A 17,059-nucleotide genomic window follows, 5' to 3' on the forward strand; every position below is an offset into this window, starting at 1 on the left:
TCAACATTATGACGGCATGGGTAAAGCGAACCCTCACATTCTAAAACTAAAGGGCGCAGGCTTAAGGCAAGAGGGGAGAGAGTTAAGAAGGATCTCAGGGGCACATTTTTGTTTGAGAAAAAGGTTTTTAGAGGGTAGGCTGCATCTGGATCGAGCTGCCAGATGGATTGGGAGCTATAGAAGTGGATACAATTACAGTTTAAAAGACATTTAGACATGTGGATAGGAGAGGTTTAGAGGCATGTGGGACAAATGCAGGCAAAGGGGTCTGGTGCAGTGCGCCAACTTAATCAGGGTGAACAAGGTGGGCTGAAGGGCCCGTTTCTGTGCTGTACAACTCTATGACTCTATGAGCATAAACTCTGGCCATGGTAATGAGGAGTTCCAGCAATGCTAGGTGCTCCCCCATCTACTCTTTGCTTGAGGCAGCGGCTCCACCTGGACAGGTGCCCCACTCCTGCTGCATCGGTGCACAACACACCTGGACAGGTGCCCCACTCCTGCTGCATCGGTGCACAACACACCTGGACAGGTGCCCCACTCCTGCTGCATCGGTGCACAACACACCTGGACAGGTGCCCCACTCCTGCATAGGTGCACAACACACCTGGACAGGTGCCCCACTCCTGCATAGGTGCACAACACACCTGGACAGGTGCCCCACTCTTGCATGGGTGCACAACACACCTGGACAGGTGCCCCACTCCTGCTGCATAGGTGCACTGCACAACACACCTGGACAGGTGCCCCACTCCTGCTGCATAGGTGCACAACACACCTGGACAGGTGCCCCACTCCTGCATGGGTGCACAACACACCTGGACAGGTGCCCCACTCCTGCATAGGTGCACAACACACCTGGACAGTTGCCCTACTCCTGCACAAGCACCTGAACAGGAGCGGGAGCCGCACTGACTGCAGGAGAGAAGGAACGTCCCACCTGAATCCTCGGTGACCGGCGACGCCTACCCGCTCCCGCTCCCGCCACCGCCGCGTGCGCGTCCCCGGGGCCAGTGCACGCGGCCCCGCGCGAGGAGATGCCGCTACTGATGTACCCCGCCCCCGGCCCGGCCACACACTCCCTGCACTAACAACACCTCCTCATCCCAGCATGTTCTCCACTAACACCATCCACAAAGTGCAGGAGTAGCTCAGCAGGCCAGGCAGCAATTACCCTGCTGAGTTACTCCAGCACTCCGTGCCTTTTCTCTGGCATCTGCAGTTCCTTGTGTGTACATTTTCTCTACTTCTTTGGGTGCTTGCTTTAATTACTTGGAGGTCTACATTAGGGTCTGAGCAAAGGCCAGGGGACAAAGGGCTATGTATTGGTTGTGTCTGAGAGTAGGACAGTGGTGCAGCGCTAGAGTTGCTGCCTTACAGCACCAGAGACCAGGGTTCGATCCTATCTACAGATGCTGTCTGTGTGGAGTTTGCACGTTCTCACTGCGAGAGCATGGGTTTCCTTTGGCTGCTCCGGTTTCCTCCCACACTCCAAAGATGTACAGGTCAATTGGCTTCGGTAAACTGTCCCTAATGTGCAGGACAGAACTAGTGAACAGGTTGATCATTGGTCGGCATGGACTCTGTGGGTGGAAGGGCCTGATTCCACACTGTGTCTCTAAACTAAACCAGTTCACTGAGTAAAATGCCATCAAACACACACATTAATTGACAGTAGGAACACCAGTCTTGCAGCAACACTGAGCAGGGTGAAGATTGGGGTAAGCTTCCTCATCCATTGAAGAGTTCCTCCTCCCCAGTCATGGATGGTTCAATCAGTTATTCACCATACACATGCAAACTTCATCATTCCGACTTGAATTAGAGCAACAAAAGTGGGAGAGGTCATGGGTTTAGCTGACGATGTCCTGGTTTGAACTGAAGGAGTGATGAAGTACTCAGTGTAGAGTAGACTGGTTAAAGCAGAAAATGCTGAAGATTCTGAAGAAGGGTCCCGACCTGAATCATCACCTTTAGTTTTTGTTTAGTTTAGAAATCTAGCGCCTTCGGCCCACCGAGTCCATGCTGACCAGCGATCACCCATACACCAGTTCTATTCTACACACTAGGGACAATTTACAGAAGTCAATTAACCTACAAACCCACACGTCTTTGGGATGTGGGAGGAAACTGGAGCACCCAGAGGAAACCCACACAGTCACAGGGAGAACGTGCAAACTCCTTACAGACAGCAACCATGGGCAGGATTGAACCCGGGTCTCTGGCACTGTGGGGCAGCAGCACTACCACTACCACTGCGCTACTCTCCATGTTCTCCAGAGAATCTGCCTGGCATTCAGAGTTGCTCCAGTACTTGTGCCTAGGGAGAGTTGAAAAGTATTTAAAATCGTACAGTCGGGAGCCAGGTGGGTAGAAGAGGTACTGTGTCTGTGACAGGCCCAGGGAGTGACTGGGGGAGGTCAGTGGAAGGTGAGCTCACCACCACTGGGGTCAGTCTCTTGTGGACCCCACTCTTTCACAGACATTGATCCCACCAACCCTCCACCTTCCTCCTTAGTGGACGACAGATGGCACAATGAGCTAAGTGTTCGGCTGGCAACCGGAAGGTAGCCGGTTCGAATCCCGCTTGGAGTGCATACTGTCGTTGTGTCCTTGGGCAAGACACTTCACCCACCTTTGCCTGTGTGTGTCCTTGGGCAAGACACTTCACCCACCTTTGCCTGTGTGTGTCCTTGGGCAAGACACTTCACCCACCTTTGCCTGTGTGTGTGGATGTAATTATGTGAAGCACTTTGGGGTCAATGCAAGTTGACTAAAAATGTGCTATATAAATAAAGACATTTAATTTAATTTAATTTAATTTCCTCAAATATGCTGCATATATATATATATATATATATATATAATCATTCTTAAAGGGCTGTCCCACTTGAGCGACCTAATCTGCGAGTTTAGAAGAGTGTCTTTGACCTTCAAATTCGCAGCATGGTTGACATGTGGTCCTATGAGGTCCTATGAGGTCGCCGGAACTCTCCTTCATGCTCGAGGGAAGTTCCCGAATACTTGTGGCCTCAGCTAGGTCGCGGAAAATATTTCAGCATGTTGAAAATTTTTCCGCGAGTAAGATTTGGTCGGCGTGGTTCTTTTTAACTCGTAGTGCAGTGGAGTGGGGTCACTATTTAGTTACAGGCAGTCGAGGGCAGCCTTAGCCATCTCCTTCACTGACCGGGCATTTTGATTGGCTCATTGGAGTTTTCAGGACCAAGGAAAACCGACCGGTAGGTCAAATGCCCGCTAAACTTTATTATACTTCTTAAAAGTGTCTCCACTTCCTCTCCGCCCCTTCTCCCCCAACCCCCGTCTCTCCCCTTCTCTCGTCCCCCCCCCCCCCCCCCCCCGTGCTCTCTAAAGGACTTACCTTACACTGTGCAGCCGTTTACCTTCCTTTTCATCGCGGGTGTGAATTTCAGACAGCACTCCCCCGCTTTCCCCCACCTTTGCGATGTGTTTGTGTGTGCGCGGGCGGTCAATCGATCCAGCTCGCGTTTTCAACGCGGACGGTCGATCCAGCTCGAGGCTTTCCAGGCGAGTACCCTCGAGCTTGAAGGTCGAAGACACTCTTCTTAACTCGCGGATTAGGTCGCCCAAGTGGGACAGCCCCTTAAGTTCTGATTAACGATCTGAAATATTTCTGTTCCTCTGCCCACAGAAGCTGCCTGGTTTGCTGGGTATTCCTGGCCATTAGTTCACATTTTCAATACCTACAAGGTTCTTTTTGCATCTAAATATTGTGGTGTACTGTGAGCCCAAGGCAGATATATGAATATACAGGTTTTTTTGTGTGATGTGACGATATAATAGCACATTTAATAAGTAAATAACTAGATTGTCAAAGTTTTAGAGAACTTTCAATATTACAAAAAGATTACTAAAGTTTAAAAAATAAAATGTATTCATTGAATTAAGCAGTCAGGCCCTTAAACAGTTTAAGCAGTTTACAGCACGACAATACATCATAGCAACATACATCAACAGCAAGGAACAACATGCATGCTGGCACCTCTGGCTACCAAATAAGCTCTGTGAATTGAATTTGAATTTGAATTGAATTTATTTATTTGTCATTCAGACCTTTCGGTCTGAACGAAATTTCGTTTCCCTGCAGTCATACATATAATAAAAAATGACAAAAACACATAATCAACACAAATTTGACATCCACCACAGTGAGTTCACCAAACACCTCCTCACTGTGGTGGAAGGCAAAATCTTAAAGTCTCTGTCTCTTCCCTCTTTGTTCTCCCTCTGCGCCGAATATGGCTTTGTAACTTCCCAGAGGCTTAGAGAGGGCAAGCGGAAAATGAGAGTTAAATAGAAGTGATCAGCAAAGCCCATCATTGGAGTCAAAGTGACCACAGAGGTCACATGTGATGTTGTGAATATTACCATGACCATCAAGTGTTGCAGGCATTGTCCACAGATAACACCATATCTTCCTGTAATTCACATCTTTCCTTGTTCGTAAGTTATAGGAGCAGAATTAGGCCATTCAGCCCATCGAGTCCACGACGTCATTGTCATGGCTGATCTTTCTTGCCTTCTCAACCCCATTCTCCTGTCTTCTCACCAAAACCCTTAATACCCATACTAATCAGGAACCTGTCACTTTCCGCCTTAAAAACACCCAATGACTTGGCCTCCACCGTTGTCTGTGGCAATGAATTCCACAGATTCATCAACCTCTGGCCAAAGAAATTCCTCCTCAACTCCTTTCTAAAGATATATCCTTTTATTCTGAGGTGGTGCCCTCTGGTCCAAGACTCTCCCACTAGTGGAAACATCTTCTCCACATCCACTCTATCCAGGCCTTTCACTCTTCGGTGAGGTCAAGGAAAGGGCCCTGTTTCCACCAATCTTTCCACCACCACGCACAAGAAGTGACAAGACAGACACCATTGTGCAGATGCCGAGAAGTGTATTCAGCTCTGGCTGAACAACTTCTAATCTTGTGTGTGGAATCGACAAGAAGACGACTATTCGGTAAGTTTCGGTAAGTTTCAATGAGGTCCCCCTCATTTTTCTAAACTCCAGAGAGTGAAGAGCCCAGGGCCGTCAACATTCATCATGTGTTATTGTATCATTCTTTTATTTCACCATGTGATAATAAATAAATATTTTGGTCTTGTCTTTAGTTCTGATGTGTAGGGAGGAACTGCAGTTGCTGGTTTAAACTGAAGATACACACAACATGCTGGAGTGACTCAGCGGGACAGGCAGCATCTCTGCAGAGAAGGAATGGGAGACTTTTTGGGTCGAGACCCTTCTGGTTCTGATGACAGAATAGCGACCGCAAACATTCTTTCTGAACAGCTGTTGCCTGACTTGGTGAATAATCCCAGCATTTTGTTTGTATTTTTGGGTTCAGAGAAATTTGTCCTTGCTGAGTAAATTGAAACAATTATTTACTACTTCTGAAAACTGTATTTTAATGAAAACATATTAACCTTTTACAAGAATATTCTATCAATACATATTTTAGTCCAAGTCATAATAAAAAATGTACAAATATCAAATCTGCAAAAAATATAGTCTGATTATAAAAATGAGTTTTTATTTCATTTCAAGCATATGTGGCTTTCTCAACCATAGGTATTTTTTAAGAACATAATTCTTATAAAATCCTTATAAAAGAATACAATCTTAAACAACCTAATTATCACATTCATCAGTGTCTGGTACAATAGTAAAAAACAGATATACTTTAATCAATAGATTCAATGGTCTGTATATAGCAAAATCTTGTTTCAGATTTAGGAAAACTAAAATTAATGTATATAACTTACTTTCAGCAATTCCTGTTTTAATATAAAACAAATTAGACATTTCTCTTATTCCATTTTACACCAATACATATGTGTTGGTTCTTCCAATGGAGAAATTTGCCACATCAAATCATTCAAATCATTCTCATATGAAAATTTACACCTATTTCTTTTAAAGGCAATCAACACAAAATAAATCTAATATATTTCAACGAAATTTGACCCAGGGATAATGGCACATTTATGTGAAAAATCAATGGCCACAACATTACTGAGGAGTTTAGTGGGAAGGAAAATGACTGTAGATGTGACCTATCTAGTCACAGTCCAAATGTCTCCAATGCCTGACCCCCAACAGTGGGGAGTGTGGGTGGGAGCAGTGGTGGGATGATGGGGGAAAAGAGGATTAAGGAATTTGCCGTGGTTCCTCAGCTTGGATGATAGAATAAATGAACGTAACAAAAGTAGTGATGTTACAATGTCATGGGGGGCAGATCCATAAAATAATAAAAGCTAATAATGGAATTCTGGCTTTTATATCCGAGGGGTGGCGTCTGAGACCCTGAGCTAGAGGGAGAGGTTGAGCAGGCTAAGACCTTATTCCTTGGAGCTCAGGAGTCTGAGGGGTGATCTTACAGAGGTGTATAAAATCATGAGGGGAGTAGAGAGGGTGATTGCACAGATCCTTTTCCCCAGGGGAGGGGAAATCAGGAACTAGAGGACGCAGGTTTAAGATGAGAGGGGATTTTTTTCCCACACAGAGGGTGGTGGGTATATGGAACGAGCTGCCAGGGGAAGTAGTTGAGATGGTATTATAACAACATTTAAAAGACACTTTGATAAGTACGTGCATCGGAAAGGGTAGAAGGATATGGGCGAAATGCAGGCAAATGGGACTAGCCCAGTAGGCCAACTTGTTCGGTATACACAAGATGGGCCGAAACACCTGTTTCCGTAGCTGTAAATCGCTATGACTCCATGCAATGGCATCAATTGAATTTTGACAATAAGGAAATCTAAAACTAGTGGTATTATTATTGAATATAAAAATATAGATAAAAATATTTTTTTATATTTTGTACATGGTGGCTTTAGAACAGGAATTGAATTGAATTAATTGTATTAGCCAAGTATGTATGCAAGGAATTTGTCTTGATGCTTTGCTCGCAAGGATAACAACACGATATACAGCAGACAATTAAAAATAAAACGTTATAATTTAAACATGTGAAGAATGAAATAAAATACCAGAGCAAAAGGAGGCTACAGACTTTTGGTTATTGAGTAGAGCTACTGCTCGTGAAAAAAAAGCTGTTTTTATGTCTGGCTGTGGTGGGTTTGACAATCCGGAGTCGCCTTCCAGAGGGAAGTGATTCAAAGAGTTTGTGGCCAGGGTGAGAGGGGTCAGAGATGATCTTACCCGCTCGCTTCCTGGCCCTTGCAGTGTACAGTTCGTCAATGGAGGGAAGGTTGCAGCCAATAACCTTCTCAGCTGATTGAACGATTTGCTGCAGCCTCCGGATGTCGTGCTTGGTGGCTGAGTCAAACCAGACCATGATGGAGAAGGCGAGGACAGACTCTATGATGGCCGTGTAGAATTGGACCATCATTGCCTGTGGAAGATTGTATTTTCTCAGCTGCTGCAGGAAGTACATCCTCTGTTGGGCCTTTTTGACTGTGGAGTCGATGGTGGCCTCCCATTTAAGGTCCTTGGAGATGATGGTTCCAAGGAACTTAAATGACTCCACAGATGTGACTGTGGTGTTGTTGATGGTGAGTGGGGGGAAGGGAGGAAGAACTCTCCAAAAGTCTACAATCAATTCCACCGTCTTAAGAGCATTGAACTCCAGGTTGTTGCGATGGCACCAGGACGCCAGCTGTGTCACTTCCTGTCTGTTGGCAGCTTCCTCCCCATCCTGGATCAGTCCAATCAGTGTTGTGTCGTCCGCAAACTTGAGAAGCTTGGCAGAGGATTCAGTGGAAGTGAAGTCATTGATGTAGAGAGAGTAAAGGAGAGGGAAGAGTACGCAGCCTTGCGGTGCTCCTATGCTGAGGGTCTACGGGTCCGAGATGTGCTTTCCCAGCCTCACATGCTGCTTCCTGACTGTCAGGAAGTTGGTGATCCAGTGACAGAGGGGTTCAGGCACAGTCAACTCGGAACGTTTGGAGTGTAGTAGCTCTGGCACAATGGTGTTGAATGCAGAGCTAAAATCCACAAACAAAATCTTTGCATAGGTTCCCTGGCGGACTAGGTGCTGGAGGATGAAGTGCAGGCCTAGATTGACTGCGTCATCCACTGATCTATTGTCCTGGTATGCAAACTGCAGAGGGTCCAGCAGGGGGTTTGTGATATTGCAGGTGGGCCAGCACAAGCCTTTCAAGGGTTTTCACGATTACAGAGGTCAGTGCCACAGGCCTGTGGTCATTAGGACCAGTGATTTTTGGCTTTTTTTGGTAAAGGAACAATAGTGGAAACTTTGAAGCAGGCAGGGACAGTACAGGTTTGCAGGGACTGGATGAAAATGTCTGTGTAGGCCGGTGCCAGTTGTTCGGCACAGAGCTTGAGAGTAGAGGGGGAAACATCGTCCGGTCCTGGAGATTTCCGTTTTTCCTGCCTCCTGAACAGCCTCTCCACCTCCTCAATTGCTATTGTTGGTGATGGAGAAGTGGCCAGACTGATGTTGGGCAGCACGGAGGGGGTGGGTAGTGGACGAGGGCCCAGTCTTTGCAGAATGGAGTCAGGCTGTAAGTGGATGTGAGGTGGCGATTGGGGAGGGGGTGGGTAGGGAAGGGTCCAGACTTTGCAGACTGGAGTCAGGCTGTACTGTAAGTGGGTGTGAAGTGGTGATTGCCGAGGAGTGGGAGGGTGGGGGGGAGGGAGGGGGTGACAACAGTGACAACTAAAAGGTCACATAGAACACAGAACACGGAACTCTATAGTGCAAGAGCAGGCATTTATCCCACAATGTCTGTGCCAGGACCATCTCTTATCTGCCTGCACGTAATTCCTACCCCTACATTCCCTGCTTCTCCATGTGCCATCCAAAATACTTGAACATCACCATCGTATCTGCATCCACCACCTCCCCTGGCAGTGCGTTCCAGATACTCACCACCCTCTGTGTAAAAACACTTGCCCCACATATCTCCTTTAAACTTTGCTCCTCTCATCCTAAGGCTATGGCCTCTAGTATTTGTTTTGTTTTTTCACCCTGGGGGAAAAAGGTTGTGACGGCCTACTCTATCTATGGCAGTTGTTGTATCTATGTTCTATCTATGGCCCTCCACTTGCATCAGGTGTCCCCACAACCTCTGGCATACTAGAGAAAACATTCCAAGTCTGTCCAACCTGCAGCTAATGCCCCCTAATCCAGACATCATGGTGGTAAACCTCCTCTGTACCCTTTCCAAAGCCTCCACATCCTTCCTGTAACAGGGCAACCAGAACGGCAAATGCAACCAAAGACCTCTAATGCTGCATCATGACTTCCTGACCCAATGCCCCAATCAATAAAAGCAGGCATACTATCTTTACCACTGTCCATTTGTGTTGCCACTTTCAGGGAGTTATGGACTTAGACCCCAAGATTCATCAATGCTATTCAGTGTCGTACCATTATTTGAATATTTCCCCCTTTACATTTGACCTTCCAAAGTGAAATACCTCCCACTTGCTCGAATTAAACCCCATCTGCCAATTGCAGAAACAAAGAGCTACAGATGCCATAGGTGGTCACGGTGTTGGAGCAACTCAACAGGTCAGGCAGCATCTCTGGAGAAAAAGGATGGGTGAGATGTCGGGTCGAAACACAGAGTGATCTGTAGAAGGGTCCGGACCCGAAATGTCACCCATCCTTTTTCTCTAGAGATGCTGCCTGACCTGCTGAGTTACACCAGCACTTCTGCAACTTCACTGCCCTTTTCTGTAGCTGATCTATATCTCGCTACATACCTCGACAGCCTTCCTCACAGTACATGACCCCTGCAATCCTAGTGTGATCACACAGAACCCTGCAAAACTCCACTGGTCACAGACCTCCAGCCTGAATATTGTCCTTCCATCACAACCCTCTTGTCTTCTATCAGTAAGCCAGTTCTGAATCCATATCTGAGTCCATATAACCAAGTTCCTGTTAATCCCATGCATCTTAATCTTCTGGATCAGCCTACAATGGGGATATTTAGCAAATTCCTTACTAAAATCCACAACGATCCCTCGTCGATCACCTTCGTCACCACCTCAAAAACTCAATCAAGTTAGTAAGAAATGACCCACTGTGCACAAAGCAATGCTGATTGTCCATAGGTAACCCATTCTTTTCCAAATGGAAGTAACTCCTATCGTGAAGAATCCTCTCCAATAGTTTCCCTACCACTGACATGAGATTTACCAGCCCATAATTCCCTGTATTCTTTCTACTTTCCTTCTTAAATAATGGATCAACATTAGTTACTCTCCAGTCTTCCGGAACCTTGCCTGCAGCTTGATAAGTTGCAAAGATCTTCGTTAAGGCTCCTGCAACCTCCTCTCTTGCCTCTCTCAATAACCTGGGGAAAATCCCATCAGGTCCTGGGGATTTATCCACCTTAATGCTCTTCAAGTGCCCCTACACCTCCTCCTTCTTAATCTCAAACTGCCCTTGCATATTAGTATTCTCCACACTGATCTCACTGTCTTCCATGTCCTTCTCTTTGGTAAAAATCTAAGCAAAGCACTTGTTTACTCACCTACATCCCCAGACTACAAGCACAGATTTCCTCCTTTATCCTTGAGCTGTTCTACCTTCTTCCAGGTTATCCTCTTGTTTTAATATAGGTATAAAAACCTATGGGATTTTATGTAATCTGACTCATCTTTTGGCCGATCTAATCATCTGCTTGAGTTCTCTACTCCCTTCTTTATATTCGTCAAAGGCCTTGTCTGATTCCAACCTCTTAAACCTTGCATGTGCTTCCTTTTTCTGTTTGATCAAATTTACGACCTCTTTGGTCATCCAGTTCCCTTCCTTTCCCATCATGACCCCATCTCCTCACTGGAACATGCCGGTTCTGAACATCGAGCAACTGGCCCTTAACCGACATGTCCGACGTAGACTTGCCCAATAACAATTGTTGGCAGCTCCTGCTGAAGAAAGTCATAGTTTGCCTTACTCCAATTTAGTACTTTCCCACCTCTAATTCAGTACGTGTTTCAGGAAACCTGCCCTGGTGGAGTCTGGGCAGAGGATGTGCTGGGACTTGTTGACCAGGACATATTTCGTCTGCTCGGTACATGATGCACAATGTCCAGTAACACCTTAAAACTTGCTTGTAGATTTGCGACAACATTATCGCGAGGATAAGCACTTTCAATATCCCAAATACTGTACTTATCGAGGAATCCTCCGTCAATCAGTCTCATCAATGGCACTGACTCCCTGTCACATCATCTGTCAGAGAAACAAGCAAACTGTATGAGTACAGATGTGTAGGAAGGAACTGCAGATGCTGGTTTACACCAAAGATAGACACAAAATGCTGGAGTAACTCAACGGGACAGGCAGCATCTCTGGAGAGAAGGAATGGGAGACGTTTTGTGTCATACATACATGTTGGTTAGTTTTAAATTCCCAGTGACATGGCGGTTGGAGTGTTAATCCTGATATAATATGATGTTCTAATGGTGATCATCATGATATAATGAATATTGTATCATATATTATCATTATAATCATATTATTATATTACATTAACCAATCACTGTCATATTTAATCCTATTAATCACAATAATATTTAATAATAATTGCAAAATATAATTATAACATATGATGATATAATTATGTCATATAATAATATTCATATAGTTTCCACATATCAATCAAATTTATAAAATAATATCAATAATAACCATACTCATATTTAATAGTCAATATCATAATAATGTAATTATATTATATAATTATGATATAATAATGATATCATAACACGATGGCCATTGTGATATGATGATATTATTGTTTTACTGCCAGTATTGGTGCTGATTGGCGACATAACGGTTTGACTGTCGAAGATAGACACAAAAAGCTGGAGTAACTCAGCAGGACACAGAAACATAGAAATATAGAAAATAGGTGCAGGAGTAGGCCATTCGGCCCTTCGAGCCTGCACCGCCATTCAATATGATCATGGCTGATCATCCAACTCAGTATCCTGTACCTGCTTTCTCTCCATAACCCCTGATCCCTTTAGCCACAAGGGCCACATCTAACTCCCTCTTAAATATAGTTCCAGAGATTCACCACTCTCTGTGTGAAAAATGTTTTTCTCATCTCGGTCCTAAAGGATTTCCCCTTTATCCTTAAACTGTGACCCCTTGTCCTGGACTTCCCCAACATCGGGAACAATCTTCCTGCATCTAGCCTGTCCAACCCCTTAAAAATTTTGTAAGAATTTTGTAAGGACAGTCAGCATCTCTGGAGAGAAGGAATAGGAGACCCTTCTTCAGGCTGAGAGTCAGGGAAAAGGGAAACGAGAGATACGGGCAGCACGGTGGTGCAGCAGTAGAGTTGCTGCCTTACAGCGAATACAACACTGGAGACCCGGGTTCGATCCCAACTACGGGTGCTGTCTGTACAGAGTTTGTACGTTCTCCCTGTGACCTGCGTATGTTTTCTCCGAGTGCTTCGGTTTCCTCCCACACTCCAAACACGTACAGCTTTGTAGGTTTTTAAGAAGGAACTGCAGATGCTGGAAAACCGAAGGTACACAAAAAAGCTGGAGAAACTCAGCGGGTGCAGCAGCATCTATGGAGCGAAGGAAATAGGCAACGTTTCGGGCCGAAACCCTTCTCCAGCTTTTTTGTGCACCTTCAGGTTTGTAGGTTAATTGACTTGGTAAATGTAAAAATTGTCCCTAGCTGGGTTTCTGGGTGTCCACCAGGGGGAGACTGCAGGATGTTTGCATTCTTGCAGTGGTTTGTAATGTCTCGACGTTGCATGCACTAATAAAAGCGACAGCCTTTCGGTTGTTATGAAGAAATGCAAAGATGGGGTTTAGCTTTGAAACAGGCCCTTCAGCCCATTGAGTCCAGCCAACCATCGATCACCCGTTCACATTAGTTCTGCTATTCCACTTTCACATCCACTTCCGACACACTAGGGGCAATTTACAAAGGCCAGTTAACAGACAAACCTGCATATCTTTGAGATGTGGGAGGAACCCGGAGCACACAACGGAAACCCACTCAGTGGAAACAGGCTCTGCAGCCCACCGAGTCCACACCGACCAGCGATCACTAGTTCTATCCTACACTCTAGGGACAATTTACAGAAGCAAATTAACCTACACATCTTTGGAATATGGGAGGCAACCGGAGCACCAGGAGAAAACCCACGAGGTCACGGGGAGAGCATACAAACTCCGTACAGACAGCACCCGTAGTCAGGAACGAACTCGGGTCTCTGGCCCTGTGAGGCAGCAACTCTACCGCAGCACCACTGTGCCACCCTGTCTTTGGCATTTACACCTAGGGAAAAAGGTTCTGATTGTCTACCCTATCTATGCCTCTCATCATTTCATATATTTCCATCAGGTCTCTCCTCAACCTTTGGCGTTCCAGAGAATACAATCCAAGTTTGTGCAACCTAATTCAAGTATATGCTCTGATATCTGAGAATGATCACTGAGATTGATAACCTGATGAGCTGAACAAATGAAGTGATTGGGAACATCAGCCTTACCTGTTGTGGCCATGTAGTCTACCGTGAAGCTTTTAGTGCGGGTCTGGTTGGAATGATATTTTATCTGTAAACTGGAACCTTTACTGTAAAGGCAGAACTGTTGGTGCTCTCCGCAGAATCTACAGAAGGAATGGGAAAGGAAAGAACATGAGCTGATGAAGCTGACAGGATATATTCTGACAATACTTCAGTGATTTGCTGCCATCACTGCAATAAAATCATCAGCCTTTCTTTTTGAAAGGGACACGGCTGCACCACAGAAATATCCACTGTACGATCTGGGCACCGATAGCAGTTGTGCGCACCCAGCGCTTCACACCAGCTAAGTTCAGGGACACATCCAAGGACGGAAAACAAGGGTCCCGACCCGAAACGTCATCTATCCGTGTTCCCCAGAGATGCTGCCTGACCTGCTGAGTTACTCCAGCACTGTCTCTTTTTTTGTAAACCAGCATCTGCAGATTCTTGTTTATTCATTTTCTCAATAAACGTGACCCGACTCGACTTGAATTTTGTGAGAAAGAACTGCAGATGCTGGATAGAATCGAAGGTGGACACAAAATGCTGGAGTAACTCAGCGGGTGAGGCAGCATCTATGGAGAGATGGAATGGGTGACATTTCGGGTCGAGACCCTTCTTCAGACTGAACACACAACCTGACGTCTTGAATTTTGTTGCTTAGGGAAGAATATGGAGAGATTCGAGCAATACCAGGGCAAAATGTGGATTCTCATCACAACATGTTGATAAACCTCACATTTACACTCTGTGTTACTTGTGTGTTTTATCAACTTTGTTCTGCTTTATGATTTCAAATAGCTGTCTCATATGTTCATCAATCTGAATTGTATTGGTACATTACAAAGACATTAAAACCTCAGGGTCACATACTGTTTGTTACCTTTGTCCATCTACCTCTAGGTAATCTGCCACACACGACGCTCCAATATTTGGAGAACCATCCAGTCTGAAATCTTTGAAGATGAGTTTCGCTCGTAAATGTTCTTGGAGCTGCAGCATTGAAAGAAAAAAACACCAGAGTTTGAACTGATTAATGGCACATTCTAAGTGAGCAGTACTCTGATTAAAGGAACACAAAACAAGTCTTGGCTGGCTAGAAAAACAATTCCGGCTGCTTTCAGTGGAAATGTTCCCCAAGCACAAATGCGTTCTTTCCCAAAAGCATTGTTATATGCAGAAGAAAGCTGTGTTCCCTCTGGTTCCTTACTGGCGAGAGGTTGTCAACCTGAAAAATTGTCCTTCAGCATTCTCACTGTTTCCTGCCAGTGAGACAATCCGCTTTCAATGTAGCCATATTACTTCCACACCATGACCTGCTGTCTTGTAGACTACCCTTCTTTAATGCCCCGTGTTCAGTGCCATTTGAAAAGACCCTCGGTCTATCTTTGTTTGGACTTTATCTTACACTAAACATTATTCCCTTTATCCTGTATCTGTACACTCTGGATGGTTTGATGGGGCAGTCACGGTGGCACAGCGGTAGAGTTGCTGTCTTATAGCAAAATGCAGCGCCAGAGACCCGGGTTCGATCCCGACTACGGGTGCTGTCTGTATGGAGTTTGTAAGTTCTCCCCGTGACCTGCGTGGGTTTTCTCCGAGAACTTCGGTTTCCTCCCACGCTCCAAAGACGCACAGTTTTGTAGGTTAATTGGCTTGTTTAATTGGCCTGATAAAAAATGTTAAATTGTCCAAGTTGGCGATATGCAGAGTACTGCCCTGCCCACTACAAAATTCAGAAGGTTCAGAAGGTTTGATTGTAATCATGTATTGTCTTTACGTTGACTGGACAGCATGCAACAAAAAAATGCTGGGAATAAAACTAAACTAAACTAAATCTACTGGTTCTATCCCAGACACTCTGCCCGACCCTCTCACAAGAGCGGGCTGATCTTTCCCGACACCATGCCATGCTGTCTCTGCTTTGATAGATTGTGCCTTTCCATGTGTTCTATCGTTACATAGAAACATAGAAACATAGAAAATAGGTGCAGGAGTAGGCCATTCGGCCCTTCGAGCCTGCACCGCCATTCAATATGATCATGGCTGATCATCCAACTCAGTTTCCTGTACCTGCCTTCTCTTCATACCCCCTGATCCCTTTAGCCACAAGGGCCACATCTAACTCCCTCTTAAATATAGCCAATGAACTGGCCTCAACTACCTTCTGTGGCAGAGAATTCCAGAGATTCACCACTCTCTGTGTAAAAAATGTTTTCCTCATCTCGGTCCTAAAAGATTTCCCCCTTATCCTTGTGGCCCCTTGTTCTGGACTTACCTCCTCAGTAACTGCTTCAAACCTTTATTTTGAAAAATCCACATTGGATTTCGATGTAGACGAAAATGCTGGAGAAACTCAGCGGGTGAAACGTTGCCTATTTCCTTCGCTCCATAGATGCTGCCTCACCCGCTGAGTTTCTCCAGCATTTTTGTCTAGCTTTTTTCAGCATCTGCAGATTTTCCAGCATCTGCAGTTCCTTCTTAAACATTGGATTTCAATGTCCATTGATTATCTATTTGAGCCCGTCTCTCCATTTTGTACAATCACATTGCCTAATCACAAAGTGAAGCCGAGGATTTTTGGAAAATTGCAACCACTCCAATCTTTTTTTGGCATTTTCTTTTAGGAACCCAGGAATGAGGGAGATGACGGAGAGTGATGGACCAGGGAAGATATTATGCATTGGAAAAGTTTAGAACCTTCCTCTATATGGAAGAGATAGTTGACGTTGCTCCCAGATTTCTAAGTTGGGAAATTGCACTTTGTTTAACAAAGAATGATCTCATCGACTACCTTCAAATTCCAAGTACAGTTGATGCCTTCAAGAAGGTCGTTTGAATAGCTGGGGAACACAAAGCTGCCATTTGTCCCAACAAGAACACCCCCGCAATCTGCAAGAAGGAAGAAAACATGTCAGCGGTACTCTAGAGACAGAAGAGACTGCAAGAGATGGAATCCTGAGCAAAAAAACAAACTGCTGGAGGAACTCAACGGGTCAGGCAGTATCTCTGGGCAACATGGATAGGCGGCGTTTCAGATCAGGACTGAAGAAGGGCCCTGACTCGAATTATTTGAGAGATGCTGCCTGACCCACTGAGTGACTCCAGCACCGTGTCTAGCTGAGGGGTTGTTGTCACAAGAAGCAGACTGGAAGAAACCAACGACAAAACATCTACATTGGCCTTCACCGACATGCCTGATGTTGAACTTAAATTCTCATTCAAACAGCAGTGGAAATAAATAACATATCCCTCTTCAGACGTTGCTGCCTCCAATACAACTCTCATGTGAGATTCAGGTGCTGTGAAACCTCTGCCCTTGCAGTCTGTACAGATTCACTGCCCCCCTCCTCTTGATACGAGAGTCACAGGGATAAAGCCAGCAGTAGCATCACACTCACAAACTGATAACCAGCCGGTGAAAGAACCATGGACCTCCACAAACCCACTGCACCAAAGTATCTGCCAACCCTTTGTGAAAACAGTTGAAGACTGATTGAAGAAGCATTGTGGAAGTTACAATCTGTAAGGCAGGATTG

General features: G+C 45.2%; 1 protein-coding gene across 1 annotated transcript in view; it reads right to left on the reverse strand.

Moving 5' to 3' along the window:
- Positions 1-8,650: 8,650 nt before the first annotated feature.
- Positions 8,651-17,059, reverse strand: part of LOC116980791 (suppressor of tumorigenicity 14 protein homolog) — a 51,752-nt gene continuing 43,343 nt past the window's right edge. The window contains exons 10-13 of the mRNA XM_033033377.1: positions 16,315-16,412; positions 14,404-14,513; positions 13,503-13,621; positions 8,651-11,212 (exon numbers count right to left, since the gene is read on the reverse strand). Of these exons, the coding sequence (XP_032889268.1) occupies positions 11,184-11,212; positions 13,503-13,621; positions 14,404-14,513; positions 16,315-16,412 (356 nt within the window). The 3' untranslated portion in view covers positions 8,651-11,183. The remainder of the gene's footprint in view (positions 11,213-13,502; positions 13,622-14,403; positions 14,514-16,314; positions 16,413-17,059) is intronic.

This window comes from Amblyraja radiata, chromosome 14 (genome assembly GCF_010909765.2).
Source record: "Amblyraja radiata isolate CabotCenter1 chromosome 14, sAmbRad1.1.pri, whole genome shotgun sequence".
Lineage (NCBI taxonomy): Eukaryota > Metazoa > Chordata > Chondrichthyes > Rajiformes > Rajidae > Amblyraja > Amblyraja radiata.